The 16,045-nt window shown below is 32.5% G+C and overlaps 1 protein-coding gene across 3 annotated transcripts in view; it reads left to right on the top strand.

The window, feature by feature from the left end:
• The window catches only part of LOC106069714 (kinesin-like protein KIF15), a 40,635-nt gene extending 27,465 nt beyond the window's left edge, over positions 1-13,170 (top strand). For all 3 annotated transcript variants that reach the window (XM_056037012.1, XM_056037010.1, XM_056037011.1), the window contains 15 exons: positions 64-194; positions 581-658; positions 1,215-1,331; positions 1,834-1,980; positions 2,306-2,533; positions 3,030-3,128; positions 3,329-3,376; positions 3,475-3,608; positions 3,928-4,018; positions 4,227-4,336; positions 6,196-6,321; positions 6,986-7,036; positions 7,627-7,720; positions 7,898-8,029; positions 12,306-13,170. In XM_056037012.1, coding sequence (XP_055892987.1) covers positions 64-194; positions 581-658; positions 1,215-1,331; positions 1,834-1,980; positions 2,306-2,533; positions 3,030-3,128; positions 3,329-3,376; positions 3,475-3,608; positions 3,928-4,018; positions 4,227-4,336; positions 6,196-6,321; positions 6,986-7,036; positions 7,627-7,720; positions 7,898-8,029; positions 12,306-12,428 — 1,709 coding nt within the window. In that variant the 3' untranslated portion in view covers positions 12,429-13,170. The remainder of the gene's footprint in view (positions 1-63; positions 195-580; positions 659-1,214; positions 1,332-1,833; positions 1,981-2,305; positions 2,534-3,029; positions 3,129-3,328; positions 3,377-3,474; positions 3,609-3,927; positions 4,019-4,226; positions 4,337-6,195; positions 6,322-6,985; positions 7,037-7,626; positions 7,721-7,897; positions 8,030-12,305) is intronic.
• Positions 13,171-16,045: the final 2,875 nt, after the last annotated feature.

The following is a 16,045-nucleotide window of genomic DNA, read 5'->3' as shown; positions in this document are numbered from 1 at the left end:
CATCAGTTTGTAGTCTCTATCTTGGTTGAAAGAATTCCTAGTATGATTCTTGTGTCCTTACAGTACTAAATGATGAGAATACAGATCTTCACCTTGTGCTCAAGTCTGCTGACAAACAACTGAAAGAAGAAAAAGAAAGTCAGAAAGCCCTGCACCATGCATACACTCAGGAAATACAAAGTCTTGAGACTAAGGTACTTTGACTTTGATCATATTTAGGTAGACTCTGTGCTAGACATCTCACAGTTAAAAAATTGTTCATGTGGTAGAGCCAAAGGCCTGACTTTTGTTTTGTTGGGGAATAGTTAATGATAGCTGAAATTAAAATACTAATACTGGTAAAGAAGTATTTTTGCTTGGTCATTGAGAATGATTCATAGCACACTCAGCTTTGTTTGGTAAATAGAAATAATTTAGTCATTGCGCTGGTCACATATTGTTCTTGCCAACAACCATAAAGAATAGTTGTAATCTAATAGCTTAATAGATATTTCTGTAATCTCTAAATGTCAGTTTTACATGATAAAAATGAATAGATCATAATATTTGGTTGAAATCTGTGTATTGTTGTATATCTTAGCTGTCTAAAACCAGTATAGATCTAGAGACTACCACCAGAGATTATGAGGAAGCACTGAAAGAGCTAGGAGCATTGAAGGTTAGTCTTGATACATTTTTTCCTTGATTGATTTGAAGTACTTCTAAGTGCCGCAGTACTTAAATAGTAGATACATTAGTTCACCAAAAAGTACAACAAAGATTAAGACTACTAAGAAAAAATGTTATGTAAAAATCCTGACCAATGTATTACTCTGCTCACATCTGTAGTCTTTGAAACGTTAACATCTCTCTTTTGACAATCTGAACATTAAAAATTGAAATAAACTTCGACAAATACAACTAACAAGATTATTGGCAACAAAACAAAAACTACTTTGTTTCATCTGTTCATATACCACACCTTTGATTTTTGGGAAGATTCTTCATAACACCATTCAAAATTTAGTCTCTTTTTGTGCCTGTGCAAAGCGTCTTTCCAAAGTTCAAGTCTAAAATTTCTTGCTAATGTTGACTATAAAGATCTACTTGTCATGTGATTTCTTATTTCTTCTTTATTTCTTTCACTTTTTTTTCAAGATTTTTTTTTTCTGAAAAAAAACAACACTATAAAACAATGTTCAGATTTTATTTCATTTCATATTTCACACCCACAGGAGGAACTTGAAACCGCACGTGTCACAATGTCCTTCTTAGAAAACCATGCCAGTGAAATTGAAGAGTCTAGAAACAGGGAAATAAGAAAAAGAGAGAAACTTGAGCAAGAATTTAGAGTGAGTCATTTTAACTTTTGGTTAAAGTGAATAGTAAGTAAGATCAGTTATCTACATAGAATGTGTCCTGTGATCATCTTAGTGATGTGTCATTAAGATCAGTTATGTACATAGAATGTGGCCTGTGGTCATCTTAGTGATCTGTCATTAAGATCAGTTATGTACATAGAATGTGCCCTGTGATCATCTTGATGTGCAAAGCTGATAATGGATATACTGTTATACTATATTTTTATGCTGCATTCTAGAAATCTCAATTTTAAAATATTATGAAAAACTAACCATAAAAAGATAATTAAAATAAGCAGTTTTTGATCATTGAAGTTTCATAATTAGGTAAAATCTTTAAAGACATATAAACATATTTTGATGCAATTATCTGATTTATGATAAAACTCAACTGAAGTTCTGCTTCTGTTTCACTCAAATTAATATTGTATGTATATATATTTCTCTATTTTGTGTCATACTAATGTGTTAAATAGATTGCTTTATCGTCCAGGCTCTAAAGTCTGCAGGTGATGCAGTTTGCAGGGAACCTGATGCTAATCTTGACCTACGAGTAGCAGAGCTGGAAGCCACATTGGCTCTTAAAGAAGAACAGGATAAGACTATCCAACAGCAAGAAAAACTCATTGAAGAAAATAAGGTTCTTGTCTTTTTTTAAGCATGTGTGAGCTATATTTATATGTTAATCTTTTTTTTTTTTAAACAAAATATAAACCAATCAAATGTCCAGCTTATTTTTCCTATTACATCATTATTTGTTGCATCAAACTAAAAATTGCATATTCAGTAGTTGATTTCTTTCTTCCCTCTATGGCTGGTCTTTCTGTTGGCCACAGATATAGCAAACACTTGCTTCCTACATACCTATGTTAAAGGAATTTTACCATACAGTGGGCTTTGATAAACTAGCCAGTAGATCTAATGAAAACAAATATCTTGCTTAAAAAAGGTATGCTGTTTCCTAGGAAATCATCAGTAATTTGATGAACAAGATGCATGAGATGAAACTGTCTGTGACTGGCCTAGAGGCTAGCAACATGAACTTGAAGTCTGAGATAGAAAATTACAAGATAGATGCAGATGAGGCCAAGAAAGATTTGGAGAAAACATCAGCTCAGCTCATGAACACTTTACAGAAACTCACAGAGCTGAAGCAAAATTATGAAACTGCACTACAAAGAAAAGATTTTCAAGTAAGAATTGAAATAATGGTTACTGTGTATAAAGTCCAGCTAAGTGTTATGTTGTATTCTTACTTACAATAGTTATGAACAACAGATACCATAACAAAATAGTTTTCTTGGAAATGGTTATCTTCTCACATGAAGATTGATTCTGATGACTGCTAGACTCCTGGAGTATAGAAAGTTATTGGTTCCCCCCCCCCCCTTTTTTTCCCATATTTTTCATCTATTCATTTTATTTTCTAAACATTTTGTGTTCTCCAGTTGTTGTCATGTCCCTGTTGATGTCCACGGAGTAGTACAAATGAGAAAAAAAAAAGGACAATCTTTGTGTGTGTGTGTGTGCATAAAATAAAGTATTTGTTCACAATGTTTGTGTGTGTGTGCATAAAATAAAGTATTTGTTCACAATCTTTGTGTGTGTGTGTGCATAAAATAAAGTATTTGTTCACAATGTTTGGATCTTTTTCTCAGCATGTTTTTTTGTGTGTGTGTGTACCTATAGATATCAAATCTCCAAGAGGACCAAGACAGTGCCAATGCTACAATGTTTAGGCAAGCCGAGATGTTGACTAGTTTACAAGACCAGTTGCAAACTAAAGAGGTAGAAGTTCTCATAAGCCTGTTTTTAATATGCTGCCTTTTAAATCTTTATTAATAAATTGCTTTTAGATATACACTAAATGTCCAAAAAGAAATGATAATGATAAAAAAGCTACTTCCTAAGTCTGAAGGGTTAAGGATGTTTAGCTATTGCTAGAAAATAGATTCAAAGTAGTTTCTCAAGTTTTTGTTTGTTCACAGCTCCTATGTAAAGAGAAATCTATCATGATAGATGAACTCAGGAGTAAGGTAGGACTAGATGGATCATAAGCTTTAACATAGATTTAGTAAAGTTGATCAATTTTAGAGAGAAAGTTTAATTTCTTCTTATTGCAATGTTGTTACAGTTGGAAGAAAAAGATAAAGCTTTACAAGAGACCCTGCAAAGGTTTAAAGATCATCTGCGAGAAGTGAACAGCTCTGATGAAAATACAGATGGACTCAAAAAGTTATTGAATCAAAAAAATCTGGAGCTTGAAACGTATCCACATCAAATTTTAATTTTGTACTATGCTTGTCTTTTTGTAATATGAAATTGTGTGCATTTAGTGAAAATATTAGACTAACCTTTTTTTTATGTGTTTATATTTAAGTGTTTTAAACAAATAAATAGGCTTACTTTGAGCTTTTTATTCCATTTTTTTTTTTATTATAACTCTTTAGTGTACTGTAAGAAAGATAGTCTATTGTGAAATAAGTTTTCAGTAACATCTTCAGTTAAAAGAAGTGTAAATGGATTTTATAAAATACTTGATAGTTTTGAAGTATTATTCCATCACAAGATTCCTTAACTTGTAAAGAATGCATGTTAATAACAAGAAGCTAAGCTGCATGCTACAAGAATATGAACAAACTCGGAAAGAAAGAAATGAAGAGAATGAACATTTAAAAGTGAGTTGTTCAATTACTAAGTATTTGTATAAATACATCATTTGAAAGCACTTCGATTTTAATGCCTCATATATAAATGTTTAGAGATCAGATATTCACAGAACTGTGTTCTAGAAGAGCTGAAATTCATGTCAACTACTAAAGTCTAAATTACAGTTTTTTCTTGAGTTCAATAGAGAGTAGTAGTTATTGATGTTTATTTTGATAGGTGCAAGTAGCAGAGCTGGAAAGAACTAAAGAAAACCTTGTGAATAGAATGCAGGAGGTAGAGGAACTGCAGATAACTGTCAACACTATGAGAGCTAACAACAAGGATCTGTGAGTCTGGATGAAAAATACATTTATTTACTTAATTTTATTTACCATATATTTATTAAATATATGAATATGTTTTTTACTTAAAATGTGAGACAAATGAAACAGGGTTCTCAATTCTATATGAATAGAACAATATCTTAATTCAAGAGCCTTTTTATTACCCTCTTTCTGATCTGTCTATTGCCTACTTTAAGATTTAAAATTACATTGCCCAAATAAATGTGCTTTTTGCAAATATCATATATTTATCAATAAACTTTTATATTATAATGGGATGTCTAAATAAGATATATTACTAAATTTAGAATTGCAATGTCCTACTTATATCAATATGGATGACGCTGTTAGGTAAAAAAATAATATCCTAGGATAAGCAAAAAAACAAGAACAAGGTTTGAATTCCATTTTTTTAAATATTTACTCTCATTCTGAAACAGTAAAAGGAAAAAAAAAACAATTTAGCTTAGTGAATGAAAACAATGTAATGAACATAATAAATAAAGCAAAAAATTTTAGCAAATATTTTTTGAAATGGAAAAGTCAGTATATATCCTCTTAGCACATTCATCAGGAAAATGTAGACTATCATTTATTGACTTATTCAGATAGACTTATCTTGAAATACATAAAAAGTGAAATTAAATAATTGTTTATAAAAAAAAATTTATCAGATGATGTAATCATTGTCAGCTGTTGTCAACTGTAGTAGAATCTCTATATATATATATATAATTCTCTTCTTCCCTCAAGAGTTTGGACGAGAAGTAAAGGAAAGATCACTCTCTTATTTTTGTGGATAGTCCACGAAAAAACAAGAGTAGTATTCACACTAGGGATGACTGACTGCGCGCTTGGCTGTCATTTAAAAGTGTGGTCGAGAGGCTAAGTGCGCATGAACTTGGCTTGTCTTGGCTACCTAGAAGGGGGCTCGAGGTTCGACGCCCGACTCGGGCAGAGTTGTGTTTACTGAGCGCCTAAAGGCAGCACGGGAAAACCAACTCCTAGATACCCCCTCCCCCCCACTGGTCCACAAATGAGATTGGACCAAAAAGCGCTCTGAGCATGCTATAAGCATGAAAGTAGCGCTATATAAAAGCTATAATAATAATAATAATAATCAAACCCTGCCCGCTCCGATCCCCCTTTGTCCTGAGGGAGGTTTGGACTAGGAACTAATCTAAGTAATCTGCTATGTATATATATGTAAATAGCAGGGCCGGACTTAACCAGTGTGGAGCCCTATGCGACAAAAATTTCACTTGCTTGCCTGGAGAAATGGGATAGTGATTTAACATGCACATAGATTTCATGTGCAAACAACCCCATTGCAATTATGAAGATGGCAAAAAGTCTATGTCTTTCATTCTTTATTAGAAATATTAGTAACAAAGTCACAAAACACAATATTTTCCTTGAGATTCCATATTCTTCTCAATGCCTCCTTTTTCCTAGCACTGAATTACATTTAGTCAATATTTAATAATTTTAATAATTTTAACATTAATAATCTTTTTTATACTTGAAGACACTTGTATTATGTATATCTGTGTGTTGCTCTTTTTGTGTGTGTATTATAGGGTTGATCTCAGAAGCTGTTTTTATTTCACTTTTAAAAAAAGAAATAAAATATGTAGTCAACATTCACTTTTGGATAGTTTTATTTCAGTTTTCTAAATGATTCAACTAAACACTTTATTTCAGTTTCTAATTCATTTTTTGATTGACAATGGTTAAAATGAAACCAGTACGTCCAAACCCTATACTTCACTGTAATAGGCTTTGCCAGAAATGTCAACTAAAAGTTTATTGCGTAGGCATCAGAAGTTTCTCTTTAGTTTCAATTTTTTTCTTGATCTCAGGGTCAAGTCTCTAGAAAGTTCATTGAAAGAAAAAGAGCATGAGGTGAAACAGGAGCAGCAGAGAAACAGAGAGCTGGATGCCAAATTAAAGAATCTACTCCAGGAGAAAGAAAGTATTGAAGCTCAGTAAGTGTTCTCATTATTTTTTGATGAACTTGGGTAGAAACAAATTCACTTTGAAGAGGACTGATTGTAGATAGACTTTGAGGGATTGTCATCTGTAGATGGAAACCTGTTTTCATTGTCACTGAAGTCTGCAGTAACTTATATATCGTATATATGAGAACATTAGTTACATGTTAGGAAAATTATATATAGAGAGAGAGATAGATATAGCTATATATATATATAGATCATGTTATGTAAAATGCTTTACATGTTTAGAATGTTCCTTCAGAGTTGAAGATAATTTACTTCCTTGTCCAAACCTTCCGCAGAATGACGGGATATGGGAGCGGGCAGGGTTTGAACCCAGGATCATTGATAAGTCCAAAAGACAGTCCAGCTTGCAAACTACACGACCATAAATATCATATATCTTATTAGTTCAAAAAATATGTAAAACTGCATCTTGTTTAGAGTACTATAACTTTTTAATCATAATGTGCCTACAGCTGAAAATATCAGCTGTGTACAATTTTATGGACCATCATTGCCAAAACTTTATATTTTTATTTCTAGTCAATATGGATTTAAAAAGAAAAAATCTTCATTTGTTTGATTTCATTGATTGCTGGCTTAGCACTTTTATTATGATACTAAAATTATTTTTTTTTTTTATATTTAATAGATTCAAAGCTTCAAAATTGGAAGAACAGAACAACAATGAAGAAATAGCCAGGTAATAGACTTATGTTTTACAATTATAAAGGGAATGAAGAATGTGCCAGATATTGTTAGATTTATAGAGTTTTGGAGAATGAAGAACTTGCCAGTTAATGTTAGCATGATAAAATTATGTTTGATTATAATATTCATAATACAATAAATATTGAGCTAGTAATGTTTGTATGTTAGTTAAGGCCACAGTATACACACTGAGATCAAATAAGAATGTTGCAGCTGAAAACCAACATAAATTTTAAAAAGAGAACTTACATTTAAATTCGCTTTGTTTGCATTGAATGTGGCAAAGTATGTAGGTCAAAGCTAGGTCTGTGTAGCCACATATAAAACCACACTCCACCACAATCTTTGGACTCAGAGACAAAACTTATATATTACTATATTGATAGTAAAGTATTACTTCAACATTATGTAAAGGATCAATGAAAACAGGGCAGTTGAATCCTTGTTACATACCCAAAATGTTTGCATGATAGAACTGTGATTATTATATAAAAAAGAGAGAAAAAAAAGGTTGATGACAGATCTAGGTTTTTTTAAACTCTTGTGCTTCAGTAGGAATGTTAACCTTTCTTTACTTTTCAGGCTTCAAAAAATTCTTGATAATCATTACACAGAGAAGACAGAGTTGAGTTCTAAGATTGAAAGTCTTCAAGAAGAGAAAACAAAACTCAAAGATGTAAGAATTTTGTAAACTAGAAATAACTTTTATTTTCTGTCTGTTTTGTCAACTCTATGGCTGTACAGACACATAGTTTATTGCTTTAAAAAACAACAACAACATAATATATAAAGTGAACTTGTGGTTTTCTATACATTTGGTGTTGCATTGATCAGTTTAATGTTTCAATATCAGGAACTTGCTGCTCTTAAGGAACTAAATGCCCAGCTAGTGGAAGAAAGCAATCGTATTATTGGTCACACAAATACCAACCAGAAGATCCGGCTGTTTGACAAGAAAAATCAAGAATATAATGAACTAACAAAGGTATAGTTTATTGACACTTGACACATTAATTTTTCTTGGTAATAAAAGCAATAATGAGAAGTGCATGTCTATTGATATTCAAATTTACAGGTAAAATGTATTTTTATATGTAAATTTTTATGATACTATTTTTTAAAGAGAGTACTTTAATTTTTATTTTGATAGAAGCACCAACACAAGAAACTTATTTTAAACATTTTGAATGATACCCATCAGCATGTAAAGTTGTTTTGTTTTTTAGGATTTTACTTTCTTATCATACCCATCTAGATCATTATAAACATCATTTGTTGGTAAATGTCTGGAGCTTGTCTGTATTGTTAGTTGTTATTCTCCAAGTCTTTGTGCCAAAGAACTGCTTTCAGATTTTATTGTCTAGGGACAGCCTTGTCTTACTCATGTCTTCATTTTAAAGGAGAAATAAAAATATAACAACTATTTCAAGTACAGCGCAACACATGGATTAGGTAGTATAATGTCTGCAATATTTAGCGCCAAAATGACTACTGTACCAAAAAGTCTTGTTTTAAATTTGCTATTAGTTTAATGTGGTCTGTCTGTCTATCATATGTAGGTTTTAAAATTTGAAAAGCTATTAAAAATCCCATTTCATGATATTTTGCAGCTTGCAAAGACTATGTTTTCTCTTCTGAAAGCAAGCGCACCATTTTTGTTTTCAAAATTATGTATTGTTGTCATTCTGTATGCACAAGGCGCAACAGTGCACTATTTGATCACTGTATATGAACGGTATATTTACATGAGAAAAGGAGCAACTGGAATTCCACCTAAGTGGAAAAGGAAGAATATATCTTAGACAAAAACTTGGGATTGATCCCCCTAGAGCTGGGGTGGGCAACCTTTTTGCATTGAGGGCCCCATTAAGAAAAATTTGGGAAAGGGGGGCAGCATATATATGTTTATATATATATATGTACTTGCAACTTAGAAAAATATGTTAGCTAACTGTGTATAAAGTCTTTTAATTCATATTTATACTGTATTATACATTCTTTTTTTTTCACACTTCTAATTAGGGAATGACAACAAGAGTTGTGAAACCAATTTCACGATTTAAAATTGTCTTTTTACATAACAACCTTTAACCCCAAATGTACAGTTGTACTTAATGTGAAGTATTTAACTGTTTTCACTCGTTCGTAATGTTCCGGAACTGTGGAACTAGTTTATTAGTTGTTATCCTTATGACTGCTGTCAAATTACAGTCAGTCAACATCAAACTTTGATTACACTTGTTTAATTTCCAAAAAAAAAAATGTTTGTTCACAAATGTAATTTACCCAAATAATGTGAAAGTTTAGTAGCAAAGTTTTTAAGTGTAAATACAGCTTCTGACACCCATTAAACTCCCGTGGAAGTACTGACTGGAACTTCTCTTTCAGATTATAATTTGCACAGAGTTATGTTATTTGGAGCTGAATCAGTAACTGTGCTAAATGGTGAGCTGATGGTAATGAAAATTGGTTCTTGACGTCTTAAAATTTGCTTTTATAAATTCCATAATTAGGAATCTAAAATAAGTCTTGTACATTTAACCATTTCACTAGAAATAGTTTCACCTTTCAGCAAAAGAAAATGACAAAACCTGTTTTCACTTGCTTGCCTGGAGAAATTGGAAAGCCTTGTGTGAAAGGATTTAACATGCATTTACATTGCATATGCAAAAAACTCATTGCAATAGCTGTCATGAAAGACATGAAATCTGTCTTCCACTCTTTATTAGAAATATTAGTAACAAAAACACAGTCAATGTCCTTCAAGGAACATAGAAATTTCTTCCTGGAGACTTTCTTTTCTTCTCATTACCTTGCCCATGCTGAGCCAGTGGATTTTGTACCTTTACCTTTACCTATCCCTTAGTCTGTTGGACCGTTGGGGCACCAAGCAAGACTTGTCGACCGTCTTTCTCCATTCCTCCCTGTCTTTATCCTTGTTTAGAACCTCTTTCAATGGCAGGCCCGTCCATTCTTTTATGTTGTCCTCCCATAGCTTTCTCTATCTGCCTCTTCTTCTTTTTCCTGATACTGTTCCCTGAAGAAGGTCTTTGCGAGCCCCAAAAATCTTGTAATATGGCCATAGATTTTAAGCTTGCATTTTTTTACAGTAGTTAGCAGGTCATCATGGGATCCGATCGCTGCAGTAACCCTGTTTCTAATCTCTTGGTTTGTGATGTGGTCTTTGAATGTGATACCTAGGATCCTTCTGTAGCATGTGATACCTTGGATACATCAGAATATTTTGTTTCTAAATCTTCAAGTACCTGTTGGCTCTGCCTGTGGTTAAGATACCTAGCTCTGATAACTGTGGTCACAATAATATGTGGGTCAATAATATGCTATTTTATGCGGCTTTGTGCAACCTTTCCTGTTTAGAATTTATGGTTGGGATATTCTTTAAAACAACAACAAACAAACTAAATGTTTTTCTCAGTCAAAGATTGAGTTTAATCAGTTGTTACACTTGCCATCTTGTTCCAAGCATACCCAACACTCGACACAGTTCTTCATAGCATTGAATGAGATTGTGTCTTAGACTAAGTGTATTGAAGTATAGTAAATTAGCTTAATCTTTGTTTACTTGAAACTTTTATAATGAGACAGTTTCAATAATTTATATAGATATTTATAATTATTTTTGATATATTTGCATTTGTATATGTATATACTGTGGGCACACCTTATATCTGTAGGTGTCTGTGGGCCGCATAAAACACTTCAGCGGGCTGGCCCGTTGTCTGTAATTTGCCCACCCCTGCCCTAGCGTAATGGTTTAGCAAGGTTCTCTGTGTGGGTTGTTTAGTCAGGAAGTTGTCTAGGAAAACTGTGGAAAGGTTGTTCTAGTGAGTGGAAGACATATTGGTTTGTTATTGAAAAGTGAAGACAGGACAGAGGCGGCGACTGTGAACCCTGCAGGCAAGAGTAAGAAGCTCTGAAAACCAGGGCTTGAATGTTCATTGTGATCATCTCACATCTTTTATCAGTTTTGTTATGTTTCAAAATGAAGTTATATCTATCTGTCTATCTATATATAGGGTCTATTGCATCTCTCTAAATATATATAATTTGTGTGTTTTCTTTTATACAGGCTTGTAAAGTTTACCAAAAATATTTATTTTGTTTAAAAGAAAATAAGAATGCATATTGTAGTTGTAAGCACCTTTATTTACTCATGTTTTTTTAAACAACGCAGCTTTTAGTGTTATTTTTTACCAGCTTCTATAATCAGTGAGCTTAGCCTGTGGCCATTTCTATGGTACCTAAGGGAAGGACTTTTTCCAGAAGTCAGGAATGAGAGATTAGCCATTCATCAACTCTTTGGTTAGAAGGTCAACCATCAACAATAGATAGTCATTGATTAGGGTATCTGTTTTGTGTGATCATCTCCTTCAGTTACCCCTGCCATTACAAGGCCAGTAACCCAGCATCTCAATGGGGGCTTTCATATTCTACAATATATAGGGAAAAAAACCAACACAATTAGGGTGGTTAAAAACACCAGGTTGTCAGGTTGTCCTTATTTAACAACATATATATGTATTCATCAAACAAACTTACTAGGGTACTGGGCCTTTTTTGTGTGCATTCTTTTCTACACACAAAAACTTATTATTTTTTGCAATGAGTTTTATACAATAAGAATGTGATTCAGAAAAGTGCAATCTGAAGGTCAGGCTCTGAACCTTATCCTCATAACAATCAGTTCACTGAAGAAAAAAAAACATGTCAGGTCATCTAGATACCCTCAGTTCAGAAGCCAAGCGAACCAATATTAAATTAAAATGTATAAAAAAAAAAGTAAAGTTTTCTTTTCAGACCTTGAGATCTATCATGGGGCTGATGATGTTATGGTCATCTACTTCTATGGCCAATGGTTAATGAACAGGGTGTTATGTGGCCATTGGAGTTGGTTGGACTCAGGGGCACCCTAAAAATCCCAAAATTGAAAATCTCAGATTTGAACCCAGGACCCCTGATTCGGAAGCCAAGCGTTCAACCACTCAGCCACTGCGCCCCATTATAAGTATTAAGAATGTAATAATGATAATACCTCAGCAGGGAGCCAAACAAAATACTTTCTCCTGCATACATATACTTTGTATAAAAGGAGATAGGATTGCGAATGTTGATACCTAATATTTCTTTTTTACCTGCATAGGTGTATCTTAGTGGAGGGCCCCCTCTGAGCTTATGTGAAAACATGAACTCTCTTTGAAATGTATTTTTAAAAATTATCATGGCTCCTGTTTAAATTTCAGAAATACATTGAACTGCAAAATGAACACCGCAAAGTTCTTCAAGAATTGAAACCACAGAATAAATTACCTAACACACCATGTGGAAAGACTGGTACCATCCGTGACATTACCAATATCAACTAATGATTGGGGGGGTTTCTGTCTGATTTAGAGCCTCTGTAAGAAAAATGTATTGGCAATGTAGAATCAATGTAAATATTTCATGGGAGACTTGTCCTCCCTTTAGTATGTCTCAAATAATGTGTTGTACATTATAGTCAATGAATTAATCTAGTTTTAATTTTTAAAGCTGGTTTCAGTATTTATTTATAAAAGTTATTAGTTATCTGATGCTAAATAGATTTTATTTGAGATGTCAACAATGGCCATATTGTGTATAATATCAAACTGAAATCATTATTTTCTACAAATACGGTTGTGTTCTCTATTCTCCAGAACTATATTATACTTAATTATAGAACTGAACTAAGCTATTGTAAATAACTGATTTGTTTTGGCAGCATTTGTTTTTAATATCCCTATGTAGTGATATTTTTATTTGCAAGAAATATGCAAATATTTCTTTGTGGGTATTTATGTGTACACAAATATTTGTTTTGTATGCCTTGAATGTGTACAAATATGTTTCTGTACCCTGATGTGTACGTACACATATATATGTAAGTGTGCCTTGTATGTTGTATCTAAAAGTTGTTTTACATTTACAAAAGGCAGCTGTTAATTGATTCCATCCCAATTGCTCAGTATCACCATGTTCAATAGAACAAAATATTATGTATGTAATATACAGATCATAAGTTTTTAATTTTTTTTTTTTTATAATATCAGCAACTGAATTAAATAAAAATAGAAATGTGTGTGAATACATCAGTTTTCTTGGCGTCATTTGTTTTTCAGTAATTTTCAGGCATGTGTTTTCATATAGTTATGACATTGTCTTGAGGTTAAAGCATACATTCTATGCACTGAACTGTCAATAAGATAGAATTGTCACATTCAGCAGTCATATTCATGTCAAATCTGGTTGCAAACAATATCTATAGTATAAAGCAAAAGTAAGGCCTATGTAAGTATGTATGTATGTATGTCCCGAATAAAAACTGATTGACCAATCTTGATATACCTTGGCATAAATCAAGGTAGGGATCACTGTGCCATTATCAAATGTGTGTTTACAAAGAACACAGAGCATTTGTATTAATATGAAATGGGGTGGGAATTACTACATTTTGAAATGTAAATACTGTAATAAATGATAAGTCAATCTAGCTCTACAAGTAGGTCTCTAGTCTAAATTTTTAAACAAATTGTCACTGAATATAAGGGCATATTAAAAGTGTAGTTTTTTGGGGAGGGGATTATAATAGCGTTTGTGGAGATAAGTTATCCTAAATAAAGTGACTATGACTGGCAACACAAAATTAATCATCAGTATAGAATGGACTAAATAGTGAATAATGATGTTTCTTTTTAAACTGTAGAGGATGCCATTCAGGACATTGGGCACAAAGCTGTCTCCATTAAGATCTGTCACTATTTGAACCCTCTTCCACTGCTCATGAAAGGGTGCCAAGTTATATGAGGACGTCCCTTCCTCATGCAATGCTCTGTCACAACCTCATTAAGTGGTCGAGTCCCAGTTTGGCATTGAATTTCTTTGTTTGAGACCCAATCTTTATAGCTGGCTCATAAAACCCATCTTAGCCATTTTTTGTTGAGCCACTTTTAGTCTTCCATGTTTGGCAAGGATATGTTGCTGTTGGGATGACCATTGCGTAGGTGGATATTACAATAGCTTGGCTTGTCCAAATAGCTGTCCTTGGGAAATGCAAAGCTTCAATGATTTTTTATCAGTTTGTCTATAATTGATGGTTAAAAATGTGTAGCACAGGGACATGCAAGGGTTGACATGTGTGAGCTTTGTTTCAAACTGATTTCTTTCACTTGATGGTGCCAACCTAAAACTTGAGGGTTGACATGTGTGAGCTTTGTTTCAAAGTGATTTCTTTCACTTGATGGTGCCAACCTAAAACTTGAGGGTTGACATGTGTGAGCTTTGTTTCAAACTGATTTCTTTCACTTGATGGTGCCAACCTAAAACTTGAGGGTTGGGAATGAGGAGGTAACAAAAAATGAACATACGAGGATAAAAAAAAAAGTGTTTTTGTAAAGGTCATCTGTTTCTTTGGCCCACAGTTAATGAGGGTGTAATGTGGCCAGCACAAGGACCTATTGCCTTTACTTTTCCCATTAGAGCTGGGTGGATTCAGAGGAACACTCAAGATCCTGGAATTATAAAATCCCAGGATTCAAACTCAGGACAACTCGGTTGAGAAGCCAAGCACTTTACGAGTGTCCCCCTACTTGTAAATTAATAAAAAAGGATTTACTTATAGAGCAAAGTAAGTTGAGATTGTTATAGTACAAATGAGGATCAGGAGTAGTTGGCCATTCAGTTCTATTATTAATCCAAAGAGCTATTTCTTATAGAAAAAAAAAATTCAACAAATAAAATCAATGGTGTCTTCATGTATTTATTTTAATGCCTGAAAAATGTTTGGTACAAATAATATTTTTGAACTTAATGAATCCTTACAAAAATCATAATTTTGACATATATTGCAATAAATTATGAATAGAAAACAGACACTCATGCATGAGCAAAGTTTTTGTTTGTAATGAGCACAAGATCAATTGCTTACAGACTCCTGTCACAGCACACTCATTCTGTGAAAAATGACATCCAACTTGAAGTCATCAAATGTAACTATGAACAATGTCGATTTTACACTATTAAGGGGAGGTATCCCTAGAGAAAATTGAGTTTTAGGTCTAGGATATCGATTTTTAACTAATAACATAATTAAGTAGATCAATCATTTTTCTTTACATTACAATCATTTTTATTGCTTAAATCTGTGTCTAAAACATGTTTTTTAAATGTTTTTGTAAGGTCTATGAGACAAAATCTTAATAAAATTTATACTTTAAACTCATTTTTCTCAAAATGTTAGTTTTTGCATATGTCATTGTGCTTTACTAGGAATTTCTCTTAAACTACTTGATAGATTTTGATGAAATTTGAAACACTTCTTAAGGACATCATTAACTTTACTCGTACAATGATTTTTTTTCAATATTTTATTTACTTTTTTTTAAAAAGAATTTTTAATTAATATTTATCCTGTTTTTTTAGGTCTAAAAAATACTAAAAATTCAAAAATTTGTAAAAAATTTAACATACTAGAATCTTTAATTCTGACGTTGTATCAATTTAGAGGATCCTTTTTTCTTATCTTTTAATTCAATTTCATGTATTTCTGATCAATAGTTTTTACAAAATTCAGACTTTTAATTTGTATACAATAAACAATATGGCCACCGTTACCATGGCAACCATCATTCAAAAAACTTTTTTTTAGCATTATTTATTTCAGAATATCATTTTATGTTACCATAACAAATTTCAAAGGCCTAGCTTCAGAAATAACAAAAATAAGATTTTCAGGGATACCTCAATTCTATAGAACTAAAAACTAATTCTTTTGAACTGAACTTTCAGTGATGCAAAGGCTACAAAGCCTTGATTTACAAAGACCTTTTATTTATATATATTATAACATCAAGAGTCATTCACTTTACATAAGTGTGTCAAAACTGAAAACAAGACTGTTATAGTTCTATGGATTCTCTGAGTAAAAATTAATTATGCAAGTGAATGCCATTCTTACAATTCAGGA

The sequence above is a fragment of the Biomphalaria glabrata genome, chromosome 7 (assembly GCF_947242115.1).
Source record: "Biomphalaria glabrata chromosome 7, xgBioGlab47.1, whole genome shotgun sequence".
NCBI lineage: Eukaryota > Metazoa > Mollusca > Gastropoda > Planorbidae > Biomphalaria > Biomphalaria glabrata.
The sequence above is the reverse complement of the archived record's forward strand: the minus strand, read 5'-3'. Positions and strand labels throughout refer to the sequence as shown.